A 19682-nucleotide genomic window follows, 5' to 3' on the forward strand; every position below is an offset into this window, starting at 1 on the left:
AAACAAATCCAGAAGGTTTTTTTTGTTTTGTTTTGTTTTTTAATTTTGCTTACCTACAACATTTTCAGGAAGTTAAATTTCCTACAAAACACAGATTTAAGGAAACTCCAAAACGTACAGTTCCAGCAGTAAAAAGGTCTCCATATTTTACATGACAACATTAATTTGCTAAACATTGACAATAAAACATTTGCTGCTCTGTCACATTCATTAAAGAACGCTAACTGATGTCCTTTAAAATTGCTGGTTTAACATGGACTGTATATAAGAAACTACAGACAGATGAAGAACCACACTCCATGTACAATTATGCCTAAGTTAAAAAATAAATAATTTAAAAAATAGAGAGAGAAAGATTTAGATTTAGATGGAAAAACAACAAACTGTTAAAATGACCAGTCTGCCATGGGAACTGCGAAGTGTGCAGTCAAGAGCAATACTAGATCAAGAAGTTTTGAATAGGCTGTGGGATTCAAAGGACAAACACACGTAGTGGAGAACTTCCACTTGAGAAGGAACTCCAGCCTTAATTTTTGTTTTGGAGAAGCAATTCAAATGCTTTGTCCCACACACCTTGCTCACAGTAGCTATATACTCATTTTAAACCACCAGCAAAATGGGGTTTTAGCTGCTTTGCACCAGTAGGCAGCATAAAGGAGACAGACTGAACACGAGAGAGAATTCTGCTGAAGTACTAAAATGCCTTGTCAGTGTTGATGAGACTTATTTTTCCCTTGCAGGTTACGCCTTTTTACTGCTGCCATCTAAAAGCCATGACGGATAGATTTTAGGCACATGGTGATAAATACCTGTTTGCTTGTTTAAATCCAGACACCTTGGGCAGAAATGAAAAGTTGTCAACTTTTAATGACAGCTTGGAAACGGTTTAAAAAGCTTTAACTTTGTCGATGTTGGCTGCAATTCTCAGTTAACACTATGCTACTCTTTAAGCTAGATGCAATTTCCTGGCAAACAGCACTTTAACCCACACATCTAATTTTACTTCATGAAGGGAGATCATGACGCAGTTAGCTCTTCCTCTTCCCTCAATGAAAAAACACTTTTGGCAGCATAAAATTATCCAAGCTAGGAAAACTCTTGCTGCTCCATCATAGTGATACACTCTGACAGCAAACCACTCGCAAATACACGTAGGAAGTACAACAGAAGCTATGCAAGCACTGGAGAAACATCCGCAGTGATGAAGAGACCCATCCAAGATATGCTGACACAACACTTCAGCCCCCCTTGTTCAGACCTCATCTTTGGGGTATGGCACTAGGTGAGTCAGCTTGTTCTGGGTTTCACAGTGAGTACTTATGTCTTTATGAACTCCCTTAATTTATTTTTTCTCATTTTATTGAACTTTAATATAAGCATACAACACCAACATCAAGTAATAATTAGTAAGTTACCATAAAACACAGGAAGTTCCAACTGATGTGCATAATTATCACCATCTACCAAGAAAACCATTGCCTATGTGGAGAACTTGAATCCCTAGAGCCTGTGATATCCCTGGCTCAACACAAGCTCTCTGTAGAGACAATCCAGACTGGGAGTGACGGTGGTTATCCAAGAAGATGTCCTTACAGAAACACTGTTAGGCGTTGGTATCCAGTTGCAAGTATACATTCAGCCACACAGAAGACTTAACTTTCATTTCAGCAAGTATTTTATTGTACTATATTTGCTCAAGAAAAGTGCCTGGATACGTTTTTACAGTATCCTAATTAAATGAGTTAATTGCCCTTAATAAGCTCTTTGCTTTTGTTTCTCATTGTTCACCGGTCTCCAGCAAGGCTATTCCACATATAAAACACTTGAACAGCTTAAAATAGTGTCAAGCTCACCTTTTCACTTAAAATTTCCTACAATATAAAAGCATATGTTTATGTAGCAGCTCTTACCTCCAGAAGTCCATCTTCAGGGAGGTCTGTGCAGTGGACAGCATTCTGAATCTTGTTCTTCCCAAAGACAGCACGCAGAGTTCCAGGTCGGAGATGACGGGCTATTTCCTGTTGAACACAAGAAAATCAAAAGACCTGGTGAATGACTTGATGCAGTAGAATCTTATAAAGCAAAACATTATTATTATATGCAAGCATGTGTGGTACACTATAAAAGAAAATGAGGAGGGAAATTCCAGCTTGCACTACACAGGCACAACTGCTGGAAAGCCATGGCCAAACCTGTGAAAACTGCTTGAAACTGGGCTAAATAAGTCACGTTGGGTGGGATGCAGGACATTCCATATTACAGATCCACCCTTCTGGCATTTGTATTAATGTAGTTAGTTCGTGTTGACAACTTTGCAGCTCTCAAGCACAGAATGTTCCTGTCCTGAGTGAGCAGACACTAGCATGCCACCTTGCAGACTGCCTCCGCTACCACTGTACTCTCTGCCTCAGTACTTGACATTTGTGAGACTGAACTACTGAGCAGCCAGGCTTTCAGCCTTCATTGCTGCTGTGCTTCCATGCAGTATGATTCCAGACTCTTTACAACATGCCCTGGTCTTTGTAGTTGACATTTCAACCCTCTTTTCTTTCTCCATGATACCAAACTTCTCCTTTGCCTCCCTGACTATATTTTTTTTTATTATAGCAGATACCACTCAGATCTTGAGACAACACTCTTCTCCCATCTCTTCAGCAGGGTGAATCTCCCCATCTTCTACCTCAGAGAACTGCTTTCATTAGCTCTTACCTCCACTGTGCTCTTTCTTTCAAGTGCAGCAGCCATGCTGCACTTTTTTGCACTACCTCTTTGCAGACTTACCTTTGGACCTTTATCCTACGCCAACCATGCTAAGCCTTGTTGGTCCCTCCTCCCAACGCAATGGAGGTTTTTTCCAAACCTCCCTCATGGACAATATGCCTCCTTTAAAAACTAAGTGTTGATGGCATTAGCCCAACTACCCCTCCTTAAAACCCTTTTGACATTCTTCCATAAGTTTCTAGGGAGCACTGCTGCCAGCAAGGGGACAAGGCTGATGACAAGCTGAGGTTATAGCTACTGAACAACAACAACAAAATATTCTTCCTTGCCAACATAGCACACATCAGCCACTTTCTGACAAGACACCAGGTTTATTAGGGTGTAATCACTTTGGAAGTGGCCAGTGCAGTTTTGCTGTGCCCCTCCCAGATGTTTGTTTCAGTGTCACAGCCAGAGGTTACTGCCCCCACAGCCGAGTCACCAGACTGGATTGTCTGAGCGTTTCTTAACTTTCGGTGTCAAGTGGGTTCAAAACAACTTCAGTTGTGGCTCCTGTCTGACCTGGAAAACTTTGCACGGGTACAGATGAGGACCACTTGCAAGATGCACACTTTCATCTGAGAAGGCAGTGAATGTTTTAAGCTAGTCCCAGAAGACCTCAGAAGAATATATCTGCCAGCAACCTTCAGCTGCTTTCCAACTTCACCCACTTGTCACGTCTCATTCATAAACTAAGGCAACTGGACTTTCTGGGCAAGACCTCCTCTTAGCCCAGCAAGCCCTAGATGTTTTCCTGTAATAACAATTAACAATCATGGTGACCTAATAAACCTAGATCCATTTCCTGTGATGATCTGCTACCCACCTGAAAGGCAAATTGCTTTAATGTTTGAAATGTGTATAACCCAAAATGTACTACAAGATGTTTCAGTTCCCCATTGCTACCATGTGTGTATTGCAGGTTATACAGGATCTTTGAAGATGGATGCCTGCCAGGGATGTCTGAATAAGATAATCTTGACATCAGGCAAATTTTGTTTCAGAGGAAAGGTCAAGAGTCTCATATTAAAAAAAAAAAAAAAAGACTACAGTAGAAAAAAGCCACCTTATTCTCCTCACTAAAGCCCTGTGATAAGAAAATTCGCTGGAAAAACAAAAGTCGCATACCAGTCAACTATAGCTACACAACACTTAAATCAAGCCTTCCTTGAAACAACTGTTGATTCCAGTAATAACTACCTCGTCAGGAAACTGGCAACAGCATTAGGATATCAATTCTTTTAAGTAAAGTTTGGGCATATTAGAAAAAATGCTTGTGGCTATGGAATCTCTAGAAATACTTTAGTAAGAAATAGCTCCGATCTCAAAAATTAAACAGAAGATGAAACACCAAACTTTATCTCTTATGCATCAAACTGTTCCCTCCTCCCACAGGTCCAAAAATGACGCTTCTTTTGAAACTTTCCCAAGTTCTCTCTCCTTCCTCACCAAGCCCATGTTTCTTTTTTTTTTTTCTTTTGTTCTTTTTTTTTTTTTTCTCCTTTAAAAACACTTATGGCCTCCTGATTTATCATTTGTCCTGCGTTCTCATTTCTGCTTCACAACTTCACAACAGAAGACTTCATTTTTGTTCTTCACTTGGACTCACTCACTCTCACCGATGATCTCCTGTTCTTCCCTCAGTTTTTCTACACGGGTTGTGACACATTCTCCTGCCCTCCTAAAACTTATCTTGCACAAAACCTGAAATTTCTTGCACAAAAGGGACTGATTCTGTTCTGCCTGGCATTGGAGTAAATCAGAAGCACACAGAAGTTGGGCCTGCAGCTCTTTACATTGTTAGCACGAGATTAACAAGAATCTAAATTAACCTTTCTTGCCATCAGTTAATAAACAGGATGAGAGGTAAGGCATTCTCTGCTTACATTTACATAGCCAAAAAAAAGAGCAATAACCATCAGTTCCAAAGTGTCACTAGTCCATCCCATAACACCACTGAGAACCCCCCAGGGAATAAGGTATCAGTAAAGGATGAGGATACAAAGAGATATGTGAACAGATATAGGCATTGTTGTGTATGTACAATTGAAAATCTTGGGAATGTTTCAGGGAGGGGGAAGAGATTTCCTTACAAAACTTGGTCCTTATAGCACGTCTTAATATATGCTCTTCTGCTCTATGACATGATGCTTGCCAAGCATTTTATTTATAGTTCCTCAACTGCAACAGCAAATAGATACAAATATAATACTTGGCTTGGGGGTGTATTTTTTTTTCCTTTTATTTATTTTTTTTTTCATAAGCTTGCTGCTTGAGCCTCAGAATATGTTTCACATAGTGGTTTTCAAAAACTTTTTCAAAAGAATCAAGGCAACGCCTCCAAGCTGCACCAGGGGAGGTTTAGATTTGTATCAGGAAGAATTTCTTCACAGAAGGGGTGGATAGACACTGGGACAGGCTGCCCAGGAAAGTCGCAGGGTCGCCATCCCTGTAGGTATTTAATGGATGTGCAGATGCAGCTTGTAGGGACATGGTTTATCAGTCAACTTGCAGTATTAGGTGGATGGTTGGACTTGACGATCTTGAAAGTATTTTCCAACCTAAATGAGTCTATGAGGATGTGATAAGGGAGCAGTTAAGAGCAGCTCCAGCTGCTCTACCATATGCATAAGAGGGGAGGAACATGTGTGTGCAGGAACTTCATGCACATGTGCAAATGAGGATGCCACAAACTTGCATCTCACATGAAGAGTACTCTGTGTCTGCAACAAATCAAACAGGGGGTGCTGTACCAAAAAGCTTCATCCTCTCTGGTCTTGTGCAGCTGGCTATTTGATCACACATAATAGGCTGGGCATTGATCTACATCCAGCCCTTTGAAGACCCTTGTCCTCCTACATAAGTTACGGACGCATATATTTCTTGTTTATATCATATAATTGTGCCCTGTGCAACATTGCTTGTATGAACTGCTTAGCACATTCTAAAATCTTTCTACATGAGCAAAAGGAAACAAAAAATTCACCAATAACATCCGTAAAATACTACGTCAAAATCAGACTGAAAAATCATAAACATACTTGATAAGCAAAGCTCATGAACCACTTTTCCTTCAAACAGCTGCTTTTTGATGGACTAGACACAAAGTTGTATAGACCAGTAGCATATATTCCAGCCAAAACTGCAGATTTCAAGTAAATACAACCAGGTATTTTAAAGCATCTGTCCTGAATGTTTACTTGGGAACCTAGAAAGGCAGAAAAATAAGTGCTCTTAAACACTTCTGTCTGCTTGGTTGTTGTTTAAATGGCATTCAAGCTAAAAGCAAAGAAGCAAACACTGACTCTGTGTAGCAACCATTCCCTCCTTCCTCAGTGGGAAAAATCAAACTCTTTGGTGCCTTCATCACCAAAAACACACAGAGGAACTTTTACAGCCTAGAACTATGTTCCACTAAAACACGAACTAGAAAAGGAACCTTGAATTTATATTTTTTTTTTTGCCACTTCTCCTGAGCAAAACAGAATAAAAATAACAGAGTTCACAATCCATCCCTCTCCTACCCATGGTGTGCTACCAGCACAGATTCATTATTTTAGGTTTGCTTAAAGACCACCAGCATTTACAGGACTTCCTGAGCTGCAAGAAACTCTGCAGTCACCTCAAAGCCACAGCAAAACATTTTGTTTTCCTTCTCCACCTGAGCTCTGACTGTGCATCTGCTCCTTGCTCTTCTCAGCATCCTCAATCACCACCCCTTCTGAAAGCTTTATGTTGACTTGGTCTCCCACCCTGTGCTCAGGAAGCTTCTTCCTCCTCTGGCTCACCCTGGTGAGCTGCTGTCATAAAAGAGACAGTCCCTCCTTGCAAGGGTGCTAAACGATTTAGAAGGCAGTAGCCAGACCCAGGCAAACAAAGCAAGTGCTTTCTCCTTTCAAGGAGCAGCTACGCCCTTTTCAAGAGAACAGAACCCACGATTACTGGGAACAAATAAAAATTCCAGCACTTTCAGTGGAATTTGTCTGGCCAAACCTTAGCCATCTGAAAGCTGATGGCACCTGAGTTTCCTCTGAAATGAGTGGAGCACAACAGCTATGTAAGGCAGGTAGGATAAGCACCTCTCTTTTCTCTTCCCATCATCACAGCTCTTCAGTTGACTTTTATTTTCAGGAATTTTAGCACCAGTGACATACTGCTGGTTGCAGCAGGGCGCTGCACAGAATAGTCGCTCTGACAGAAGCCATCAGCAAGAAGTAAAATGATAAAAGCAGCACAGATTCTGTTATGCAGAACACAATACTAGACAAGTCTCTTGTAATGATCATTTAAGCTAAAGAAACACCTGAATGCTACTGTTACAGTGGGGACAACTTTGCTTGATCAGCCTGATACGTCCTTCACAGAAGATCCTCCCATCTAAAGACAAAGGCTGAACTCCAAATCAAATCTGTGGTCACAGATGATCTTTTGCACACAATATATCACAAAGGCTCGCTTGCCTCCCTTTGCTTTGTGTGCTTTCTCTGCAAGTCCATACTTCTCTCAAAATCTAAGCAACGAAGTTTTATATGGATGCTTCCCCTGCAACTACCTCGGTGCTGACCTGGTTTATGTTCCTGTTTCATGCAATGAGCCACCTTACACTCAACATCGACTGCAGCAGAAGAACATGACATCTGAGGCCTATTTAATTCACCAAATGCAGTCCTAAGCCTTCTGTCTCTATCACTGAGAGAAAAACCTACGTAAGATGGATCTGTCATTGCTGTACAGTCTTTAACTGGGTAAGAAACCGTTCTGCCCTGAAAGCTGGGGCCCTTCTGTTGACAAGTGTTTCAGAAAGATTCTAAATACAAAACCAGGTCAATGTTCAAGAGAATGCAATAGGTTTCCTTCAGCTTTCATTTTACAAAGCAATCCAGAACAGAAGTCTCCTGTTGACAGAGTGACACATTTTCTTTTCTCTGTGTCCACATCGGCTGCAGCAACGTCATGTACATATATGGACTGAATATCGAAGGCCTTATGCACACTTCCAAGGGAGCCAATGTTATCAGAAAGGCTTTTGTACGTTCTGTAAATCATACAAAAAAAGTCACACCAAAACAATCCCCTCCAAACACACACACAGCCCTCACCTTTTAATTGTTATCACAAAACGAACTGATATACAGATCCCCAAGAATCTGGGAAGGTTACACGGATTATACTAAATTTCTCTATAAAATTTAGCATGATCTTGTATCCTCTGAGCACTGCACATTTGACCTAGATATTCAGGTTATCTTCTCCTGATTGATGATAAAATATTTATGCCCTCAATCACTGGCTGTTCTGACAAGTTTCTTTTAGCTTTAACGGAGCCAAGCCTGTGTGCCTACAGTTACGTACTTGAAATACTGTGGCTGCAAAGGTTTGTTCAGCAAATTAAATCATCTGATCCAGGCAACAGCAACCAAATTTTCAATTGCAAAGCTGTAGAAAGTGCGTCAGAGACTCATCTCCTTCTGAAATCAAATAGTTTTGCAACAGTAGCAGCAAGTAATCAAACCATAGTTTATTGTGTTACAAAAGCCCGCTCTAGCTTGAGAAAAAAAATAAAATAAATTATCTGCTCTTCTGTTTACTTTAAAGTCAGCCTACCCCTGAACTACCAGTCTGAAGCCCTGTATCTTCTGGAATTTTGGCTAACGGATGCTCCAGTGTTGGCAGGCTTTCCTGAAGCTCACAAGTCTGTAGAAGTTGTTATACTGTCTGCTTCTCACCCTCCATCCCCTGAGGCACTTTCATCCTCTCCGCTTCACTCCCACACGTTCCCTACCGAGCCTTCTCACTGGCGGCCCAAAGGTGCTGCACCAGCTCTCCACAGACTTTTCTGTGGGCAGCAACCGTGGCACATTTGCCAGCCTGAGATAGCTTTTTTAAAGGTCTTGGCACTTCCCGTGGATGCCTGAGCAATTCTAATGATAACCGCCCTGCTACGAAATTTATTTACTGTTGCATTCGTGTGCATATCTGGCACAGTCAATGGGCTGAATTTAGATAAGAGTAAGCGGGGCACATTTCAGAGTTAAGTGTAAACTATATTTGATGGTGAAGTTTTGAGGATAACTGACACACCAAATATGAGTTGGTCACAAAATAAGGGTAAAGACAAAATATCTAGCTATCTTAGTGTATTACCTGGGTGGAATAACAGATATTTACTTTACTTGACAGGATGGAAAAAGAAAGCATTTAACAACAACCCAAAACAACTAACCCTATAGAACGTCAGAAAATATAGTATAACTGAATTTGATTATGAGTTGCTTTACTTTAAGCTTTAAGGGTGAAATATTGGTCCTACTGATGCTTTTCCACTGCCTTCAATGCATCCAGAATTTTATCCATTTATTAATTCACGTGTAAAATAAGGATTAAAAAAAATACTAAGCTGCAGGGGATATTTTGGGATTTCATTAATTCCTGTTAGCAAAATATATGGAGAGTCTCCAGTGAAAGCCACTATGAAGTTGCAAGACATTATTTTTAGTCTGCAGATATTTTGGCTGAGTTCTCCCCTCTAAGAACAAGATAATTATAAATTATCTTTTCCTCAGAAATCTTAGAGGCAGAATTGTACATTTGTAAAGGCTGTACGGGTAGCTGAACTTCACACTTTGCAAATCGGAGAAAATGGCTTCTAAAATTCTACCATGAGAGAATGCTTTCCCTTCAGCTCCGTGCCCTGAAGCCTCTCCTGTCCAACAGCAAGCTTTTCCTTGGAGGCAGTAATGCTGCCATCTCCTCCCACACAGTTAGTAGCTCTGTTGTGAGGGAAGGAATCGGTCAGTATTTGTGTTGTAACTGTTTCTTAAAAGCCCCTCCTGTGTCCAGGACCAGTTGTACTAGTCAGCGTTACGAAGAGATGGCTTCTGGCCTGAAAACCTTACCGTACGAACAGACACAAGGAAGAAAATAAAATAGGAGTAAAATGGAGCTCATTTTTCAGCATGGGAAAGCAAGAAAGGGAGACATTGATTTCCCAGGAACACAAAGAAATATGCATTTCACACGCATCATAAGCTCAATGTCTAGATCTTAGCTCAGATACTCAACTATTCTCTCTCCCTGATTTATCGGTGCTTTAATTCCAGCATAGTGCTCTGATGATAAGTCACAGCCTGCAAAACCCAGGCCATGCGTGGTCACTGAGGGGAACTGGAGAGCTGCCATGGGAACACAGAATAGTTTAGTTGGAAAGGGCCTACAAAGACCAAGTCCAACTGCCTGACCACTTCAGGGCTAACCAAAAGTTAAAGCATGTTATTGAGGGCATGATCCAAATGCCTCTTGAACACTGACAACCACAGGGCATCAACCACCTCCCTCTGAAGCCTGTTCCAGCGTTTGACCACCCTCGTGATAAAGACATTTTTCCTACCATCCAGTCTCACCAGTTGGCAGCTTTGTGCCATTCCCATGAACCCTGACGTTGGTGACCAGGGGCAGAGGCCGGCACCTCCCCTGCACTTCCCCTCCTCAGGGAGTTGCACAGAGCCCTGGGGTCACCTCTCGGCCTCCTTTGCTCCAGGCTGGACAACCCAGGTGTGCTCAGCCTCTCCTCACAGGATATGCGTCCAGCCCCTTCACCATCTTTGTTCCCCTTCTCTGCATTCACTCAAGCACCTTAACGTCCTTTTTATATTCTCTGTACCCGTGTCTGGCATTACTCTGTCCCAGGAGCAGAACTCACTATCTTCCTTGGCTGAACTTCACACTGCTGCTGCTGCTGATCGCCCAGTGCTCCAATCTGTCCAGATCCCTCTGCACAGCCTCTCATCCCTCCAGAGAATCAACAGCTCTTCCGAGTTCATTATCATCATCGGAGCTGCTAAGGATGCACTCCGCTCCTGCATCCAGATCGTTGATAAAAACCTTGAACTGAAGCAGGCCTAGAACTGAGCCCTGGGGAACAAGACCAGTGACTGTTCACCAGCCATTCACTGCCACTCTTTCAGCCCTGCTGTTGAGCCAGTTCATCACCTAGCACAGCACGCACCCGTTCATCTCACAGTTGGACAGTTTGTCCAGAAGGATGCTGAGAGGGATGGTACCAAAAACCTTACTAAAATCCAGCATGATTACATCACAACCACTGCATTCCCTCCATCTGCTAAGCAGGTGACCTTGTCATAGGAGGAGATCAAGTTACTAAGGCAGGACTTTCCCTTCATGAACCCATGTTGACTATGCCTGATAACAGCGTTGTTCTTTAAATGCCTTTCAATAGCACCCAGGACAACCTTCTCTGTAACTTTTCCAGGCACTGAGGTTAAACTAACAGATCAGTAGTTCCCTGGGTCTTCTCTCATGCCCTTCTTGTACCCTGGTTAGTTTCCAGTCAGCAGGGACTTCCCCAGACTTCCAAGACCTTTGGGAAATTGTTGAGAGGGATCCAGCTGTAACATCCAGTAACTCCTTCAGTACTCTGGAATAAATCCTGTCAGGCCCCATGTACTTACAAATATTCAACTGTTGCAACTGGTCCCTTACAATTTCAGTGACCACAAACGGAAAGCCAGCACTCCCCAGTCAGGATCCTCCATCCTCCATCTCAGAGGACTGGGCAGCTCAAGATCTATCATTAGTATTAAAAATTGAGGCAAAAAAAGGATGTTCCCTCACCCCTATTTCTTAGGTGACCATCTTCATCAAGTACCAGCCCAGTGCTTTCTTTAGACTTCCTCTTGCTGTTGACATACTCAAAAAGCCTTTTTTGTTGTCTGACACCACACTGGCCAGAGTCAACTCAAGTTAAGCTTTGGCTTTTTGTGTTTTTTCCTACAAATGTGAACTGCAGCTCTGTACTCTCCCTGTGAAGCCTGACCTTGCTTCCAGAGGCCATACATTTTCTCCTTCTGCCCTAGCTCCACGAGGAGTTCCATCTTTAGCCAGCCCAGTCTTCTGCCCTGCTTGCTTGACTTGTGGCACAGCGGGACTGCCTGCTCCTGGCCTTTTAAAAGTGGTGCTTAAAAAGTGAGCAGCTCTTACAGCTGCCCTAAACCCTTAAAGCAGATTCCCATGGGACACTGTTAAATAGCTCCCTGAGTAGTTTAAAATTTGCTCTCTTAATATCCAGGGTGGCAACTCTGCTGTCCTTTTCTCTCATTACACCAAACATTTTTAACTCAACTTACTCATCATAACCATGGCCAAGACAGCGACCTACTGCCACATCTCCCATGAGCCTTCCTCTATTCTCCAACAACAGATCTAGCAGGGCACCCTTCCTAGTTGGCTAAGTACTTGTGACAATGAATTATCTTCAACATACTTTAGGAATTTCCCAGACTTTCTTGTCACAGTAGTATGATATTCCCAGTTTTTCTGGGAAGCTGAAACATCCCACAAGGATTAGGGTTACCAATCCAGAGATTTCTCACACTTGCCTATTAAATAACTCCTCGGTGCTATTATCCTGGCTGGATGACCAGCAGTAGACATCTGCTTTGCTATCCATCCCCTTCACTGTCACCCAGAGGTTCTCTACAACATCATCCCTAATGGCAAGGGCTGTACAGCACAATCTCTCCCTGACATACAGAGCAACACCTCCACCTTGCCTGCCCTGCCTACCCATCCTGAACAGCCAGCAGCCCTCCAGCACAACTCATGGGACTCATTCCACCCGGTCTCACTAATACCAATGATATCAGAGCTTTGGGAAAGGACCCAAGCTTTCAGTTCGTGCCATTGGTTCCTCATGCTGTGTGCATTGGTAAACAAACATTTCAGGTGTGCTCCTGAACCTTCAGCGCTCCCTGGAGTGGCATAGATCCTCCCATTATCCTTGCCACCCTCAAGTGGTGCCATACCACCCCTTGACTTAACTTCGGTGTTCCTAATGATACCTCCTTCCTCCATCAATCCTAGTTTAAAGCAGTCTCAATCAGTACTGTCAGGTTACAAGCCAAGAAACACGTCCCCTACCAAGACAAGTGGATCCTGTCAGGCCCCAGAAGACCTTGTGTTTCAAAGACTCTTCCACAATTATAAAACCCCAAATTCTGGCAGAGGCACTGGTCTCAGAAACAGGCATTGATGTCCTGGGCTCGTGTTTCTTTCAATGTCACTCATTACTGGGAGGATCAAAGAAAACGCTACCTGTGCTCCTGAGTCCTTTAGCCATCTTCCCAGTGCCCTGAAATCTCTTTTGATTGACCACAGAACTCTTGTTGCAACACCACTGGTATCCACATGAAAGAGAAGGAGTGGGCAACAATCTAAAGGCTGTACTAAGCTTGTCAGCTTATTGGTAGCATTCCTGAGCCAGACCCTGGGGAGACAGCAATCTTCTCTTAAAACAGGGCCTGACCTGCAGACAGGAACCTCTGTTCCCTTCAGCAGGGAGTCACCTACAGCTGTCATTCACTGTTGTTTCTTCATAGCAAAGGCCTTGATGCTGCACTTGCTACAAGGGGTTGCTTGATCCGACCTTGGTGGGAGAACCTGCACAAATTCTTCTTCCATCTTTTCACATCCCTTGTCTACCACTATCCAGAGCCTCATGGCTATCCCGTAAATGTGAAGAACTGCTGCTCACCCTTCTTCCACCCCAAACTCGTTCTATATCACGGACCAGCAGAAAGGTTGCACAGAAAGGGAAAACTCCTCAGCAGGAGTATTCAGGAGAAGTCTCATGCGCATATCGGATGCAGTCCATCATACTGTAAACGAAAGAAGCTGCTAAAAATTCTGATCAGGTGGCCCTGCAGTAGAACAGAAAGTGTCAGCCTAAACCAGGCACACCAGCAAGCAGCACCTTCAATTATTTGGATTCTCAGCATTTGGATTACTCATTTTAAATCCAGTGTTCTTAAACTAAACTACACTTTTGTTTAGTTAATAGCATCTAGAAAAAGTAAGACCAGTGCTAAGGACTGAAAACTCTTATCACAGCTATTTTCAAGGCCATCAGCAATTGCAGAGAGCAGGATTTAAAAAACAGTAATGAAAATTAAATAACTAAAATAGGTATCATCACAACAAAAGCAAAACCAGATTATTTCTGTCTCTTACAGAAAGGAAGTCTGAGGCCACAGCTTTGCTTTTGCCCACTTTTAAGCCTTCAATAACGTAGCTGAAGCAGAAAGAAAGTTCAGATATGCTCTGATTATAGCATGTACTTCTTGAATTACTATAATGGCATGTAAAGCACCTAGGGGATTTCAGTCCACACACACCCTGCTGCAATGTATAGTGGCAAGGAAACCACCTATGCCACTTAGAAAGCCAACTGATCCCTTTTAGGGGAAACCCACTTGAGAAACTGACAGATCTTCTAGCAACGATATGTTACCCACAGATCAATCTCTTTTGTGTACTCAAAGACAAATTTATCGCCAAGAGTACATAAAATATACTATGATCTGCAGCTTCTTTACTGTTTGGTTATGATTAGCACTACCACCCATTTATTAACCAAGCAGTGGTTGAATAAGCAGCCCTCTGGGATAAGAGTTTCATAAGTTTGATCATCCTCTCCATCTGTTTAGCCCAAAGGATCTTAAAAAAGAAAAAAACAAAAAGTCATGTACATCCAAGAATTACCTACTGATAAGCTGCCAACTGAAAGGAAATCTTTTAGGACAGCTGCAGCCAACTTGAGGATACACAAGCTCACCCCATCATCATGGTTATATGGAAAAGTTAGTGCACCACTGCCCTTCCCCTGTGTTTTTATAACTTCCTCTATTGTACATTATCAACAAGCACCTCCGTGCGCTGCCTCTTTCTAACAGCCTTGTACAGACCTCTGGAAAAAAAACCCTTGCAGCCTGGCAAAGTTCCAGCCTGGCATATTTATTTTCTTGCATTGTTTTTTTACAGGAGATACAATTCATGTTACTTCACAAATTGAAGTATACCTAACAGCACTACCAAAATGTGCTCCGACCTTTAGTTAGAAAGAATCTGAGCGAAGGACAAGCCTATCTACAGTCAACAAAAGCCTGAATCGGGCATGTAGGCAAATGCTTTTAATCTATTCAAATCAAAGAATTTGCAAAAACACAAGGTCACTGTGACCAGGATGTATATCTGTTCTTTACTAAGAAACTGGAGAAGGAAAAAAGAGTATAGTACAGTAGCAGTATCACTTTCTTTCCCAGAGTGACATCAGCATTTCCCATATCTTCTGAAAACACTGCTCCCTTTTTCCAAGAAAGGACTGAGGTCATATGGAATTTTAGTTTTTGCTTAAATGCCTCTTTTCAGGGAGTAACTTTCCTATATTCAAAAACATTACTGTTCAATGTAAAAGAGTGATTTGCTGCCTGCTGGAATCAAATGGAATAAAAGGGAAACAAAGAAACCAACAGCTTAGACTGAAACTAATCCTGATCCAAGCATGTTCTCAAGAAGTCTCTTAACTCGTGCTTTTATGGACTGAGCATTTCAATGAATCTGTTCTCAGAAATGGGAAGGGAAGGGAAGGGAAGGGAAGGGAAGGGAAGGGAAGGGAAGGGAAGGGAAGGGAAGGGAAGGGAAGGGAAGGGAAGGGAAGGGAAGGGAAGGGAAGGGAAGGGAAGGGAAGGGAAGGGAAGGGAAGGGAAGGGAAGGGAAGGGAAGGGAAGGGAAGGGAAGGGAAGGGAAGGGAAGGGAAGGGAAGGGAAGGGAAGGGAAGGGAAGGGAATTCTGATGACCACCTCTGTGTTTTACTGGCAAAGACTGTTTTTTCCCAAGGGAAGAATATATTTCTGTTTAGAATAGAGTGTTAAAACCCTACCATAGGAAAAGACACCTTTTAACCCAGTGTAGCTGGGAGAAACAAGCCTTGGAGAGAACCCTGCAGGCTACCTTTGATCAGCCTACCAGTGGTAAAAGTACATCGTGTATTTGTCTATATCAGGCTGGTGTCACATGACCACCTGGTAGTTAAAAGCCTACCTCTTTCTCTACAGTAGTGAGAAACAAAACCTCTCTCCTTAATCCAGCTAAGATATGCAAGACGAGAAACAATAAACATATGGTATTTTGAAAGGTATTAGCTACCATTATTAAAAAAACAAAACAGCAACAACAAAACAAAACAAAACAAAACAAAACAACAGCAAATCATAAAGAAGCTAGGCAAGACAAGCATCTAAAAAATAAATAAAATGTGATCCATCTATATTATATACTAAATCACATACATCACACTCTCTAAACCACTGCATATACTGAAAGCTCAATGAGAACCTAAACAGAAAGGTAAAGCAAAAACAGGATATGGAAACATTAATTTTGTAAAATCAGACTTGCAGAGGGAGAGTTAGAATCAAAACTCCTCACAATCAAAAAAAATCCACCTCCTAAAGGCTGAATAGACAAATTTATATAACTCACAGCATTTATAAAAATCCTGTGTTCACCAAAGAAGCCTAAAAAAATCACATTTTTAATAACACCCACCTACTACATTGAGATGCATTCAGTCTGAGTGCAAAGGGAGCCTTTATGATCCTTGAAACATCCTTAAAGATTTCTTTCACACCTACCTATAGATACAGTTAAATCTTTGTGATTGCAGATGAGCCTGAATGTCTGCACATTTATCTGTGAAGCACCTGCAGAGCTGAAAGGAACAAAGCTCTTAACCAAGAAATAAAGTTTTCTTAGTAAATATTCTAAATGTGGCTTAATTCTTTATAAAAATGGCTAGCTTTAATAAGATGCTTCGAAGGGAAAAGTTTATCAACCTGGCTTCAGGATACGTTGGCACGTTATGCATTCTGGGACTAGGTAGGAGGTCTCTATGGCAGCAAGTCAATGAAGATCAGCAACCAGTGCTGCTAATGCCTTGTGGTACAACCCTGTTTTCCTTCAGTCTCTGGGCTCATGTTCAGCTTCCCTCCTCTTGCTAAAATAAGGCAAGCTATTTATTCCAGCCTGGGACCAGGCATGAGGAGTCCTGTTCAAAGCCAGAGACAACCTGACATAAGGAAAGGATGGGAATGCAGATGGGAACCCTGAGGCTTCTGAAGTTGATGCTGCTTTCCAGGAGGACACACAGAACCACTGACAAATGTTGGTAACTCATTGAAGATGTCCAGAAATTGTAGTTAAGAAGGGGCCCTTGTCATCAGGGGACACTAAAATACCATAGTGCTAGATAGCAAAGGAAACTATGCAAAAAGAACTTACATGGGCTAAATGGACTTTGTTGACAACTGAGGGAAAAAAATTAAAGCAGCAGTCACAAACAAGATGCAAATGTATTCTAGTTGCAGTCTTCCAGAAGCCCTCAGAATCTTCTCTCCAGAGAATGAAATCAGCAGCATCATGCCTCTGTGATGGTAGTGGGCTTGATACCAGACCATGCAATACTTCTTATCATCTATTTTACCAAATGATTGCAATTTGTGACCACTGAATCTAAGTGCGGTGACCTCCCATCTAGAATTTATTTAGGCAGAAAATGTCGCAGTGTTGACACTGTCAGGTCTGGTAGCTCTGGAGCCTCAGACAAGGAGTGGCAGATAGTTTTGTTCAAACCATAACCTTGCCAACATGCCTCAGTCACACCGAATTTAAGTCAGAGCTCAGTCTGCAGGGCTCTGTCAGCGTTCAGTATCCTGATGGTGATTGCCAATCACCACTAATAACAGCAGTTTTCAACATGCATGCATTAAGAATCAACATGAGCCTACAAACTCCATTTCCACATGACACCGAACAGCTATCATATGACAGCAACCCCTGGGCAGTAACAAGCCACATTTAAAGCAGTATCTGCAAGCAAAAGGCTTCTCCACCACTAGCCTTCTGATTTTCGTTCTGATCTCCTCACAAAGGCATATTTCAGTGAGCCTGACGTCCCTCTCCTCATGAGAGGACTTCCTGTCACCTGCAAAAAGTGACTTTGAGAAGTCAGTACATCAGAAGCAGAGCTCAGTCTCCTCAAAACTGTAACCAGATTGTGCATCCCTGCCACTACAAAGCACACACATGCATGATAAAACCAAATATTCAGGGCGGGAGGGTGCCAGGTTGCTGACAGACCTTTGCAATACCCACCCAGAAGCAAGAGGAATACATCAGGAAAACTTACTCTGAACACTGCCTTCATGCCTGAAAAATATTTTGGGGGGATTCGTAATTCTCAGCTGTTCACAGGGCTACATCCAGCTTTGAAAGGAAGAACAAACATGACATTTATGTATCAGCCTGGTTTCTGGTACAGACTCCGTCTGTTTTAAACCAGGGAAAGCAAATCACTGCTACAGGCCTGGGGTTTGGCATCCACAAAGATATGGGCCTGACTGACAAGTTGCGACACTTTTGGAGGTAAATTTCACACCATACACCACTACATCTGGCATAGCCTAAAACAGTGGTGGCAGCTCATGGTCATAGTCCCATTACAGCTCATTAATGGATCATTAGCACACAGCAGTCTTAACACTTCCTTTCTTCTGGATCGTGCGTTAACAAGCCCCCAACACACAGAGGGGTGAGACAGAATAAAGGACAAGTCCTGAGTTCACTGAGACTTTGGGCTTTATGAATCAGCAGTGTCAGCTCAGCAAAAGCACCAGAGGGAAAAATCTCCCTCTACAGACTCTCTCTCAGTCAAAAATCATCACGTCCCCTATCTAACAGGCCTCAGCCCTGTCTATGTCACATTTTCATTAGACCTGCAAAAGCTGACGTGGAGAATATAAACTGAAAGGACAGAGTCAGATGACTGACCCTGAATAACATCTCAGCAATTCAATCATGTCTTTCCCATTGCAGGCCTAGACAGCAGGGTATCCTAACTGGTATTGATCTGTTTGCTACTCTAGCTGATAATGGTCTGGCATTGAATGAAAATTTTTATTATTATTACATGACTCAGGCTATCTGAGCAGGTAATTGATGATATGAAAGTCTTCATCAGAAATGAGGTTAATAAATCTTACTTCTCTTGAAATGCATTATGCGCTTCACTGTCAACACTCTGATCAAGATTCGCCAGGCTACAGGGAGAATCAGAACCCACACTGAAACAGCTACAAAGGTATTACCAGAAAAGGCATACCTGACATCTCAAAATCAGTCTTTGTATTTCTTTACATTTTCCTCTGAACTAGTTTTTATGTGATGTAATATAAAAATGTTGTGCTCCTAATAAATGGCTGAACATGAACATTTCCTGGCTTCTTATGCAGATCTTTTTCAGCGCTAGACATTCACAGAAGGACTACACAAAATGAGACTCTTACAGCAACAGTGCTGTTTGGCTCATACCGTTATCCTATTTAACTGATGTGATAACTGAGGCAGAAACATATTGAACCTTTTGTCCAAGGTCACACAGTGAGGTCAGGAATGGAGCTAAAGCAGACTTCAGCTCTTTCAGTTCACTGCTTTGTTTTAAACCATCTATTCTCCCTTTCAGCTTTTGTCACTGATGCAAAAGTACAAAAGACTATTAATGCACTATTTCACTTAAAATTGCAAATCCCCAACGCAAAAAGAATGCAGGTTAGGATCCAGTGCAAGTATATGAAAATCCTTTTTCAGCCCACTGCATGCAGACATATTGCACCATGTCCCATCACTTTAACAATATTTCACAGCAGAAGGTACTTGAGTCACTTTTAGTGTACTGCCAGTCCTAACTAAAAGCTCTTAAGATTACTAAAAATTATGTAACCTGCCAGGAGCATGTAGCTTATGACTCCTTGAATCACGTGTTATAACCCCCCTTTTCATTGTGTATGAGGAAAGTTCAAAAAAAAAAAATAATAAGAACAAAAAATAAAAGCACTATTTCCATTTCTAATGTATTTTACAAGTGTTTTATGAATATTAACTAATCTTCTCAACAATTCCATGATAATATGCTACCAGCAGCTATTTCAGCATAAACTAAATGAAGATGATGTGAAATTGAAGCTGTAGCTTCAGATCTAGGTATTAACAAAAGGCCTCAGAGTGCTCTAGGG

General features: G+C 42.1%; 1 protein-coding gene across 4 annotated transcripts in view; it reads right to left on the reverse strand.

The window, feature by feature from the left end:
* Nucleotides 1–19682, reverse strand: part of NME7 (NME/NM23 family member 7) — a 93310-nt gene that overhangs the window by 15146 nt on the left and 58482 nt on the right. For all 4 annotated transcript variants that reach the window (XM_082769547.1, XM_082769549.1, XM_082769550.1 and 1 more), the window contains exon 11: nucleotides 1911–2018. In XM_082769547.1, the coding sequence (XP_082625673.1) occupies nucleotides 1911–2018 (108 nt within the window). The remainder of the gene's footprint in view (nucleotides 1–1910; nucleotides 2019–19682) is intronic.

Source organism: Aythya marila, assembly GCF_965140915.1.
Source record: "Aythya marila genome assembly, chromosome: 1".
NCBI classification, from domain to species: domain Eukaryota; kingdom Metazoa; phylum Chordata; class Aves; order Anseriformes; family Anatidae; genus Aythya; species Aythya marila.